Source organism: Brassica napus, chromosome A3, assembly GCF_020379485.1.
Source record: "Brassica napus cultivar Da-Ae chromosome A3, Da-Ae, whole genome shotgun sequence".
In the NCBI taxonomy this organism is placed as follows: domain Eukaryota; kingdom Viridiplantae; phylum Streptophyta; class Magnoliopsida; order Brassicales; family Brassicaceae; genus Brassica; species Brassica napus.
Window position 1 is genome coordinate 4,490,982 of NC_063436.1, and position 12,530 is coordinate 4,503,511.

The 12,530-nt window shown below is 33.8% G+C and overlaps 3 protein-coding genes across 3 annotated transcripts; all 3 read right to left on the reverse strand.

Moving 5' to 3' along the window:
• Positions 1-1,126: 1,126 nt before the first annotated feature.
• LOC106419624 lies at positions 1,127-3,011 on the reverse strand. Its single transcript, XM_048772092.1, has one exon. It carries the CDS (start codon positions 1,632-1,634, stop codon positions 1,167-1,169), a length of 468 nt encoding a protein of 155 aa, XP_048628049.1. The 5' UTR covers positions 1,635-3,011; the 3' UTR covers positions 1,127-1,166.
• Positions 3,012-3,473: 462 nt separating this feature from the next.
• Positions 3,474-6,040, reverse strand: LOC106385209 (serine carboxypeptidase-like 47). Its single transcript, XM_013825155.3, has 9 exons — positions 5,577-6,040; positions 5,303-5,471; positions 5,024-5,143; positions 4,798-4,941; positions 4,583-4,733; positions 4,391-4,479; positions 4,045-4,303; positions 3,783-3,916; positions 3,474-3,681 (listed from the first exon to the last, which is right to left on the reverse strand). Exons 1-9 carry the CDS (start codon positions 5,918-5,920, stop codon positions 3,553-3,555), a joined length of 1,539 nt encoding a protein of 512 aa, XP_013680609.2. The 5' UTR covers positions 5,921-6,040; the 3' UTR covers positions 3,474-3,552.
• A 2,571-nt stretch (positions 6,041-8,611) lies between these two features.
• Positions 8,612-9,064, reverse strand: LOC106419625. Its single transcript, XM_013860439.1, has one exon. The coding sequence runs from the start codon at positions 9,062-9,064 to the stop codon at positions 8,612-8,614; it is 453 nt and encodes a 150-aa protein (XP_013715893.1).
• Between the last annotated feature and the right edge of the window lie 3,466 nt (positions 9,065-12,530).

Sequence of the window (12,530 nt, forward strand, 5' to 3'; positions counted from 1 at the left end):
GTTGTTATATTATATTTATTTTGTGTATATAGAATCTATATATAATGTTAGTTTAATAAAGAAAGAACATTATTTTTTTTGTAACTTCAAAAAGATACATTATTATAATTTTAAATGAATCAAAATTGAATAAAATAGTAATTAAATATTTGTAAATCTAATTGTTTAGTTGGATTCTCATGAAAAAAAAATCGATTGGTTAAACAAATGTTTTAAAAACATTTGTGGTATTTTTTTGTCTATAAATTATAAAATTTATTGAATTAATATATTTAATTATTGCATCCTTAAATAATATTTTATTAAGACATTAGAAAAATATGTTTTGAGTTGTTTTGTCAAATTGTACAAAAATCTATGCTTTTTCATATTTGTAACTTCAAAAAGATACATTATGACAATTTGAAATTAATCAAAATTGAATAAAATGGTAATTAAATATTTGTAAATCTAATTATTTTTTTTTATCTTGTTTAGTTGGATTCTCATGAAAAAAATCGATAGGTTAAACAAATGTTTCAAAATTTGTTGTGTTATTGTTTTGTCTATAAATTACAAAATTTATTGAATTAATATATTTAATTATTACACCCTTAAATAATATTTTATTAAGACATTAGAGAAGTATATTTTAATTGTTTCCTATGCTTTTTCATATTTGTCACGAAAATTTATATGTTAAACTTACTTTTACAAAATTCTTAACTTTGTCACGAAAACAAAAATCTATGCTTTTTCATATTTGTCAACGTTCTCACACTTTCTAAGAATATATTAGCTTAGTCACTTACTTATTTTTTTTTTTACAAAACAAAGTATCGGAGTCTTGAAAGTTGAATTTATATTATTGTAAATGTACATAAGAGTTTGTGATTATATACTTAGTGGTTCTTGTATATGTGTCCAAGAATGTTTCAATGGCTTAGTGGTAACTGTCCTATATATATATCATACTAACCCGGGTTCGATTCTCACCTTCGCATTGTTTTTTTTATTTTTTACGAAAAGTAAATGAGATGACATGGCAATTTCGGATTCTCTGATTGGTTGATTTTTCTATCCTATGTGGACACCCTCTCCATGGCTTATATCCCCCTTTTAGTATAGTATAGATGTGTAGTATACGAAAATATAACATTTGAAATTGAAACGTAAATTTGGAGCAATTAGATGAAAATGATCATAGGACACTTGTGCCAATAATTCTTGTCATTGTTCCAACAGTAAAACCCATCATCTTTTGCAACAACGAAACGCACCGCAGAATCAGTGTCCGAATCGTACAAACGGTACATCCTCAAAGAGGGCACGAATTGTGCTTCACCCCAAAACGTTCCTTCGCAAGACGTCCGCTGCGACACTCTAGGTCTCGCCGGTTTATCGTTTTTTTCAGCGGTGGGTGGGATATCATCAGTCGCATTTTTTCCGCTAGTGGTTGGGATCTTTATCAACGAGACTTGACCCAAAGGTATGGGTTTAGACATCCTAGGAATTGAGCCCTGGCACGTCACGAAGACGGGAACATTAGCACGTCTCTGCATCTGGTTGGATACGATAAGAGTGGCGGCACGTGCGGATCCAGAGCTAACAAAGAGCACTAGGGTCATGATCGATACCATTATAAGAGTGTCCATGAGTTTTTATTATGTGGAAAAGATGTGTTATAGAATGTAAATATATATCTTCTTTGGAAGTTTATGTGTCTCTATTTATATTATCTGGCTTCAGTTTCTCAAATTTTGAGCATTAACAACAATCACTACGTACGTTTAAGAATTGAAAGGTGATTAATAAGTGATTACGGTTACCATTAGAATTAAGAGACTCTAACATTTATTAGAGACAATCTCGGTTTGGTACCTGTTCTGTGATTGTTGCAATTAGAGAGAGATAAAAAAGATTTCAGTGATGTCATCATTAGTTTATTTTTATTTTTTGGAAAGATGTGCTGCGACATTTGGTGTGTAATATGTATAATGACAAATCAAACCCATTTTTTTATTATCAAATACAAATCAAACCTTTATTCTTAATAAGAATGACCGACTGCATAGTGTTAAGTGTGAATAAAACGGTGTTTCACACAGCATGTTCAATATATACGATTAATCAACAGAAAAGCGAAGAGTATTATAGAGAATATGATACTCTGTGACTTGACTGAAGGAAAAGGGGACTATGGTGAGTGGTGAGGCATGTCACGTCACCGTTGTCTAATCCATTTTCAGTTAACCAATGGACCGTAAACAAATATTGGCCTTTTATTATGAAATATGGACCGTTTCACATATCTTCAGAAACCACCATTGGCCCCTATTGTTTTCTATCGCCTCCCAATTCACTCGGAGTTACTCTCCCCTTTCACCTCCTCCCTAATATAGGCGTCCCACTTTCATGATTCATAAAGCTCCATCATTTCATGATTCAGTGGAGAGTATGAGTGCTTGCAAGATATTTGATCAAAATGGTGCATGGCTACGGAGAAGTAAGGGTTTTTGGTGTCGAGACATTGATCTAAAAATTATGTGAACCGAAAAGGGTACTTTCCACTTTAAAAACTGTATTTGTTGTGTGTTACTTCGAAATTTAGGAGAAACAAAGTCGTTATTTCTCGATCATTTCTACGCTGGCTGGAAAGGAGTCTTCTCAGATTTCAAGGAAGAGAAAAAGTCTATTAGATAGTGAAGGTATATGTGTGTCAAAAAAAAAAAAAAGATAGTGAAGATATATATATATATATTTTTTTGATAAAAGAAGTGAAGATATATTTTTGTAACCTTGGATTATATTCATCTGTAAAGTTCTTTAATCCGTATAAGTGCGTAATGTTTATGTACATTGGTTATATTGTAAGTTTTGAAGGAAATGATAGAAGACTAAGTAAATTGGTGACAAAACAGAGAAAGGTTTCTTATACTATCATGAGAGAAGAATCAAACCTTTCGCCGATCCTTCAAAAAGTTCATAGGACCCGTTGATTTCCTGCAAGTGAAACTTTAGAATTCGTTGCACCTTTATTTTTGCTGATTGTTATAATTCTATCACAGATGGTTCTTTGGACTCCTCTGTCAAACTCGTTAAGAACGTAACCTCCTAAATCTGCTTAAACCAGTGAGAGTATGAAACGTTCTTCTCTTAGAACAATTGGAAGACATGGGACGTTTTTCTTAAAAGCAGACAGAGAGTGGTCGGGAAATTATAGGGACTAGAAAATTAGTGTTACATAGATCTCAGCTGAGCCATAAGTATATATCATCGTTGTCTTCCATGTTTGAAACTAACCAAGCGTTTCTTGTTTTAGCGAGACCTTTTACATTTTTCATTTTGAACAACGATTGACAAAAAAAATTATAAAGTGTTTTGGTCAACTCTAGATGTTTCTCTCGTTATAAGTTTGCAGAGATATATATATATATATATATAAATTTATGAATGTATGGTCACGCTCAGAGAATATAAAAGAGCCATCTGCATTATCGAACTGAAATTTATTTTGATTAGTTAGTTAAGGAACTACAACAACCAGTTCGTATTCGGTTAAGAAATATTCGGCTAGAATAACTGACGAACTGTTGCACCAGTCGGAGTAGGAGTAGCAAGCTTTCCTTGCATCCAAGTCTGAAGCATTTGCAAAGAAGCCTTTGGCTGATCCATAGGAACCATGTGTCCAGCATCATGAACCTGCCCCAAAATTGAAACTATCAAAAACAGGAAGAAGGAAGTCCACTTCAATTGTATTTACATTAGTAATAGGTTTGGTTCATCGGCTTTATTCGGTTTACCTTAAGAAAAGTGAGAGGACCGTGATTCTTCATTAGCCCAGCTTCCTTCCCATCTACCAAGAACGGGACTCTCTTGGCTGATCCATACTCCTTCTGGTTTGACCAGTTTAGCTGATCAACCCACCTGGAGTTGCCTGTATATACCAAATAAATTATATCAATCAATGCAAATGAAACTGCACCCACGACCTTTTGTTCTGTTCCACGTTCATAACCTAAGCCATAACTAAATTAAGAAACATACGATGAATCTTATTCTCACCAAGCCAGTTACATATGATATCGAATTCTCCTGCATAGACAAGGAGACTGATTCCATCTTCAAGAAGCCGTGGAATCTTGTCAGCAAGATTTACCATCCAATCATTTAGCATTGCTTTATAAACTGTGGTACTACACGACACAAAGTCGATGTTTCCAACTCCTAGAGCTTTGCGTACTTTCTTTTGGTTCAAAAATGCTTCCATTTTCGAAAAGTCATAGCACAAGCTTCCAACACACTTTTTCCTTAAGTCATAAAACTTCAAAATAACCCATAATATATTTGTCAAAACTCATATATAGAGAAATGGTTCAGTTGGTGTGTTGTTCTGTATAACTACGCTTACATTTGTGCCTTCTATTTTGGACATTATCTGGGTGAATATGTCGTTGCAATCTACGAAAGCATAACTACATTCTTCACCACCATTAAGGTCTGAAATTGATTTTAAAAAAAAAAACAGATTTTAGACTCGAAAAGTTTTTTTCCAAACCCAAATCCAAAAATATTCGAAACAAATAGATTTTATGGAAGTTACTGCATTTTTTGATGGAACTTTGACAAAAAACATAGTCTTGCTTGAGACTCTCATGATCAGACTCAGAGATCAACTTCATTTCCAGGGCATAATCCCCATATGCACCATATTGAATCTCCGGGTTGGTTAAACCGTTACCAATCGCAAAACCCTAATTTTAAACCGAGATTAAACCAGATGTTTGATCATTAAAGAAAAGCTAATGAAAGACTTACCTTAAGGTTGATTGGAATCCCTTCCTTATTCTTGTTTCCGTTGTGAACTCGTGAAGCCAAAGCAGGGACGTAGTGACCAGCATATGATTCACCCGTGATATAGAAATCATTTTTTGCATACTTCGGGTGTTCTTTGAAAAAGGCCTACAAAAATTCAAATATAAAAAGCTCAAACCATTACAATTCGAAGAACATTCATTTTGAAATGTTTGAACAACAGTCAGACCTGTAAGAAATCGTAGAGATCATTGCTCACACCAGTCTCGTCGTGGCGAAGATCGCTTTGGTCCGATGTGTAACTGAAACCAGTCCCGACCGGTTGGTCCACGTATATTAGATTGGATACCTATTGGAACAAAAGTAGTTGAGTAATAAGAATATTGAATGTTCCTTGAGTAACAAGAAAGAGTAGTTGAGTTATAGTAATTTTTTTATATTAAATATGTTTCTTTCGTAAGAAGATATAAGCTTTTCCTATCTAAACTAAACCAACCAAACAACTAACCTTGTCCCAACCAAAATCGTTCCAAGAAAGAGAGAGATCATCCGATATTGTGAACGGACCGTTCTCATAGAACAGAGCCACACTGCTACTACAACCCGGTCCACCAGATAACCAAATCACAACCGGATCGGTGTTGTTGGTCCGTGACTCAAAGAAGAAATAGAACATCCTGTTAGAAAACAACATGCACCCCAAAACCAAAACAAAATCAATTGGTCTACTTAAAACACAAGGAATTAAACCGGATTAAGTTTTAACGTGTTTAAAATATTACTTAGCTGATTTAGTATGAGTGAGGCTGTAGTAACCGCCATAGTGGCCGAATTGTTGGACAGAAGGACCACCTATAGTGTTTCTTATACCGATGGTTTCCGGAAAATTGATTTGGCTTTCAATGAGTCGGGGAACATCAGGGCTTCCCTTTGCGATGACATTGACGTCATGGTCAGGCATTAGATTGAAGGACTTGATCAGCCTCTCCGCATTACGGCTCACTAAACTTGCAGACGATGAGCAGTTTGAGGGTTTGTTTAGGATCCTTGAGGAAGTTGAGTGAGAAAAATGAGAGAAAATGACAATAAAGAGGATAAAATGGAGAAGAAATGATTTCGCTTCCATCTTTTCCTTAGTGGTTTGTTAGAGAGTTTGAGGTTTTGGTGTGGAAAGAGAAGTATTTATAGAGTTGGCATGCGTTGTATTTAATTTATTTATAACCAATTAGTCGTGTCAAGAAAAGATAAATGGAAGATATTTTTCTAAAATATTTCTAGATATTTTATATTACTTTGTTAACTTGATATGTTTCCTAAGTTTAGGGATGTGGAATATTAAGAAAACAAAATCCTAGTAATACAAAAAAGCATTCTCTACAAAAAAGAAAAAATCAAAGGAATTTCTCCAATATCACAAAAATCCAAATTAACCCATATCAGTCTGTAGTAACTAAATTGCTAGACCAACACGTGTACGCTGACAATCGCCGATAATCCTCAATTGCTGGCTGCCGTTAAATTCTAACCCTTTACGAAGTCAAGCCAGAGTAATTAGAGTAAAACAAATACTCCACTATAGAGCCTAAGTGACGTCTAATTATCGCGAAAAATAGATACATTGTATATACGTTTATTATTCTTTAATTACTTCGTTATAGAACCTATAAGATAATGTATGGTGTTGAGAGAATCTACCGCATAATTTATACAATTATCACTGATGATTGATACCCTTAGAAGAACCTAAAAAAAAATTAAAAGAATTTATACACTTAGCATTGATGATTAATTGTATTCTTTAAAATTGAAATATTTTGAAAATATAATAATATCATTATTAAGTTTTATTTATTAACAATATATATAAATAAATACATATAAAATTTTGGGACAATTTTCTATTTTTATTTCCAAAAACTCATTTAAAATAAATTTATTGATTAAATAACTATAAATATCCAGTAATAATGATAATAAGTACTAGTAATTTAGTTTGTTAACTGTATGCATGTAAAAACATTTGTAAGAAATAAGTAAAACCGAAAAATAACTTTTGATATGGTATTACATATGAAGACTCATTACCAGTTAACACATAACTCATCATCTTTAAACTTTAACCAACTGGAATGATTGATCCTCATCTAAGTTTCCCCTTAAATTATTTTTATAGCCATTGGCCCCAAGCTAATAATTCATTGGCTTGTACTCCAAACTGGCTATGTTGTTAACGTCTTCTCATATAATATTTGAACTGTTTTATTTATTTTCTCGCTTAAGGTCTATTACATCGCTCTAATTTATACACTTAGGAATCTAGGTTAAATGATGTGTCATCGTCCTTATCTTTTAGCATAGAGAACTTATTAGCCGTTGCTGTATGATGAGCTGTTGATGAGGTTGCAATGCCTTTTACGGATTGCTTTTCCTTTCCGTTGAGCTCCGTACGGACGTTGTTTTGTTCTCTTGTTCAGGTTGTTCTTGAACTGCTGGAGTGGGCTGAATCCTTACTGGGTTGTGTAGTCTTAGGCTTTCATATGAGTGTTGGTTTTGAGTTGGATTTGGACCGTAAACAAATATTGGCCTTTTATTATGAAATATGGACCGTTTCACATATCTTTAGAAACCACCATTGGCCCCTATTGTTTTCTATCGCCTCCCAATTCACTCGGAGTTACTCTCCCCTTTCACCTCCTCCCTAATATAGGCGTCCCACTTTCATGATTCATAAAGCTCCATCATTTCATGATTCAGTGGAGAGTATGAGTGCTTGCAAGATATTTGATCAAAATGGTGCATGGCTACGGAGAAGTAAGGGTTTTTGGTGTCGAGACATTGATCTAAAAATTATGTGAACCGAAAAGGGTACTTTCCACCTTCAAAACTGTATTTGTTGTGTGTTACTTCGAAGTTTAGGAGAAACAAAGGCGATTGGAAGCCAATGAAGCATGGAATTCGGGCTTTCATATATTAAATATAATATCGGCCAAAAATTTGACAAAAGTGACTTTAGTCTAGTAGTCAAATTTCTCTAAATTCTGTAAGACATGAATGGTTCAAACCTAACCAGACACATTATTGTTTTTGGCTTGTGGTCTCAACAAAATATGGACCAGCTCTACTATTGAGATGGAATAATAATGTGATATATTTAAGATTAAGAAAAAAATGCTCTCGTTATATTTAAACCATAAAGTTAATCGGGCAATTTTCCGAAATAGACAATTTTCAAGTTTTTGTTCACAAAAATAGATCACAAGAAGGAAAATGACCAAAACGTTTCATTTAATAGGTAAAATGACATTAATAACCTAGATATAAAAAAAATTAAAAAATTAAAAAATAATTTTTATAGTTTTAGATTATATATTTTCAAATTTGAACTTTAAAAAAAAATCGAATTTTTTTTTTGAAAATTTTCTTTTTGTAATTCGTAAATACTTTTTGAAACTATTTTTAAAATTTTTATTTTAAAATTTTTAATATTTATTTTTTATTTTATAAAATTTTAAACCTCAATCCCAAATTTCCACTCCTTAAATCTAAACCCTAAGATTTGGATTAGTTAACTCTATGAGTGTAAATGTATATTTACCTCTTCAATAAAATATTTTGGTCATTTTCTTTCTTGTGGTCTATTTTTGTGAACAAAATTTTTTTATTGCTATTTTAGAGTGTTTCTCAAGTAAATTTCAGTAACCACAAAATTTCATTTCCAAGATAATGTTTACGTTAATGGGTTAATTTATCAAATGTTAACAATATGTGTAGTATACGAAAATATAACATTTGAAATTGAAACGTAAATTTGGAGCAATTAGATGAAAATGATCATAGGACACTTGTGCCAATAATTCTTGTCATTGTTCCAACAGTAAAACCAATCATCTTTTGCAACAACGAAACGCACCGCAGAATCAGTGTCCGAATCGTACAAACGGTACATCCTCAAAGAGGGCACGAATTGTGCTTCACCCCAAAACGTTCCTTCGCAAGACGTCCGCTGCGACACTCTAGGTCTCGCCGGTTTATCGTTTTTTTCAGCGGTGGGTGGGATATCATCAGTCGCATTTTTTCCGCTAGTGGTTGGGATCTTTATCAACGAGACTTGACCCAAAGGTATGGGTTTAGACATCCTAGGAATTGAGCCCTGGCACGTCACGAAGACGGGAACATTAGCACGTCTCTGCATCTGGTTGGATACGATAAGAGTGGCGGCACGTGCGGATCCAGAGCTAACAAAGAGCACTAGGGTCATGATCGATACCATTATAAGAGTGTCCATGAGTTTTTATTATGTGGAAAAGATGTGTTATAGAATGTAAATATATATCTTCTTTGGAAGTTTATGTGTCTCTATTTATATTATCTGGCTTCAGTTTCTCAAATTTTGAGCATTAACAACAATCACTACGTACGTTTAAGAATTGAAAGGTGATTAATAAGTGATTACGGTTACCATTAGAATTAAGAGACTCTAACATTTATTAGAGACAATCTCGGTTTGGTACCTGTTCTGTGATTGTTGCAATTAGAGAGAGATAAAAAAGATTTCAGTGATGTCATCATTAGTTTATTTTTATTTTTTGGAAAGATGTGCTGCGACATTTGGTGTGTAATATGTATAATGACAAATCAAACCCATTTTTTTATTATCAAATACAAATCAAACCTTTATTCTTAATAAGAATGACCGACTGCATAGTGTTAAGTGTGAATAAAACGGTGTTTCACACAGCATGTTCAATATATACGATTAATCAACAGAAAAGCGAAGAGTATTATAGAGAATATGATACTCTGTGACTTGACTGAAGGAAAAGGGGACTATGGTGAGTGGTGAGGCATGTCACGTCACCGTTGTCTAATCCATTTTCAGTTAACCAATGGACCGTAAACAAATATTGGCCTTTTATTATGAAATATGGACCGTTTCACATATCTTCAGAAACCACCATTGGCCCCTATTGTTTTCTATCGCCTCCCAATTCACTCGGAGTTACTCTCCCCTTTCACCTCCTCCCTAATATAGGCGTCCCACTTTCATGATTCATAAAGCTCCATCATTTCATGATTCAGTGGAGAGTATGAGTGCTTGCAAGATATTTGATCAAAATGGTGCATGGCTACGGAGAAGTAAGGGTTTTTGGTGTCGAGACATTGATCTAAAAATTATGTGAACCGAAAAGGGTACTTTCCACCTTCAAAACTGTATTTGTTGTGTGTTACTTCGAAGTTTAGGAGAAACAAAGGCGATTGGAAGCCAATGAAGCATGGAATTCGGGCTTTCATATATTAAATATAATATCGGCCAAAAATTTGACAAAAGTGACTTTAGTCTAGTAGTCAAATTTCTCTAAATTCTGTAAGACATGAATGGTTCAAACCTAACCAGACACATTATTGTTTTTGGCTTGTGGTCTCAACAAAATATGGACCAGCTCTACTTTTAGCATAGAGAACTTATTACCATTTCTTGTTATCCAAGAAAATGAGATTTCATCGGAAAAACTAGACGTTTGGAAGATATTCATTATACATTTTCCTCATTTCTTTGTACTCATTTCCTCCAATACATGAGAAACATGAAACAACATGAAACTCTTTCTTTTCATTTCTTTCCATGCTCTCATGTTACTTGAAGCATTGGGGGATACCCATGAAACTGATAAGCAAGCATTACTCAAGTTCAAGTCTCAAGTTTCCGAGGAGAAAAAGTTTTGCTGTCTCCATGGAACAACTCGTCCCCTCTCTGCAGATGGGCAGGGGTTACATGTGGCCGCAAAAACAAGAGAGTTACTCGTTTGGACCTCAGAGGCTTTCAGTTGGGTGGAGTGATATCGCCATTTATTGGTAATCTTTCATTTCTCACATCAGTTGATGTCACTGATATCTCTTTTGGTGGAAACATCCCTCGAGAGCTGGTTAACTTGTTTAGACTTTAGCACTTGAATATGAGCTTCAACATTTTGGAGGGGGGATTCCAGCCAGTCTGTTCAACTGTTCTAAATTGGTGGACCTTGATTTATATTCAAATCATCTTGGACAAGGTACTCCTTCGGAACTGAGATCATTGATGAAGCTTGATAGACTTTGCTAAAAACAATTCAATAGATTTTCAGACAAATCTAATACTTGTAGGCCTATGAGATTCCCAATGCCATGAGGAATGCTTCCAGATGCTTCCAGATATGAAATTATTTTGAAGAGCTACACTAGTGAGGCTCATTGACAGATTGGAAATGGAGACATGCAAGTCACCCTCGAGATTATTGAATCCCTACTATTTGCAGTTGGGAGCAGTTAGTCAAATCTAATACTTGTAGGCCTATGAGATTCCCAATGCCATGAGGAATGCTTCCAGATGCTTCCAGATATGAAATTATTTTGAAGAGCTACACTAGTGAGGCTCATTGACAGATTGGAAATGGAGACATGCAAGTCACCCTCGAGATTATTGAATCCCTACTATTTGCAGTTGGGAGCAGTTAGTCAAAGCAACAAGAAATTCAAGATCTCCCGCTGAAAAAATTCCCAAAGAATTTTCAGTAAGGCTTAATCTTTACAAATATCATAGTTTTGCGAAGCTCAGAGGAATACTTCCAGTCAGGTTGTTAAGCTCCATGCCCAGATACTGAAGAGTTGAAATATTTCCAAGTGTTGGTGGAATGGCTCCTGTGAGAAAATTATTTTCCATAGCCCATCGTTCAATGTTTGGTAGCAAGTTACCAAAATCTGGCCTCAAGTTCCAAGAGAAATAATTACCAAACAAGCTCAAATACCAAAGGGAGGACAAATTGTAAATTGCAGGAGGACAAATTGTTTGTTGATAACAAGAATAACTCTATTTGAGTCAATATAGCTATAGCCTCAAGAATTCCTCCTTCCGGATTGTTTTCATAAACCAATCCCAGCCTATTTTGGGAAACTTTCAGGCTTGGTGGGATATAATGCCTATTCAAACAAAATGTCGGGAGAGATACCACATTCTTTAGGCAACATCACTCGGTTAGAAACACTCCAATTGTCAGACAATAGTTTTGAAGGAATCATTCCTCCAAGTCTTGGTAAATGTGGTAAATGTAGCTATTTGCTAAATTTACATATCCAGAATAATAAGCTCACTGGTATTATACTTGAGGAGATTGTGCAAATTTCAATCATTGTTTTCCTAAACATGTCAAATAATTTACTGACTGGCTCTCTACCAGAAGATGTTGGACGACTTGAAAATCTTGGTATGTTAAATGTTGCTCACAATAAGCTATCAGGGAAACTCCCAAAGACTTTGGGTAGAAATTATTTTCCTTGTATCATTTCATTTTTTAATTAAATTTTTGCTAATGTTTTTCTCATTTTTTACATATTTTTTCCCAAATATTTATTTATCCCTTTAAATAGTAAGACAAACCATATAATCAGTGAACCAAAAATCCATCTTAGATTTTTTTTTCAATCATACCATTACCTCATTCATTATATTATTTGATTTAAATGAAAAATATATTTTTTAAATTCAAGTTCTCAAATGTTCTGTTAAATATAAACCATCCAATCAAAGGCTAATTATTTATAAAGCATATATTGACATTATAAGAGATTTATAAGTATTATAGATCATAAAACTATATCTTTATATGAATATGCAATCATTATATTTATTTTTATTAATTATTTTCTATCAATTATTTTATGTAGTATATAAATAGAAAAAGAACTGATCAAACATTATTACA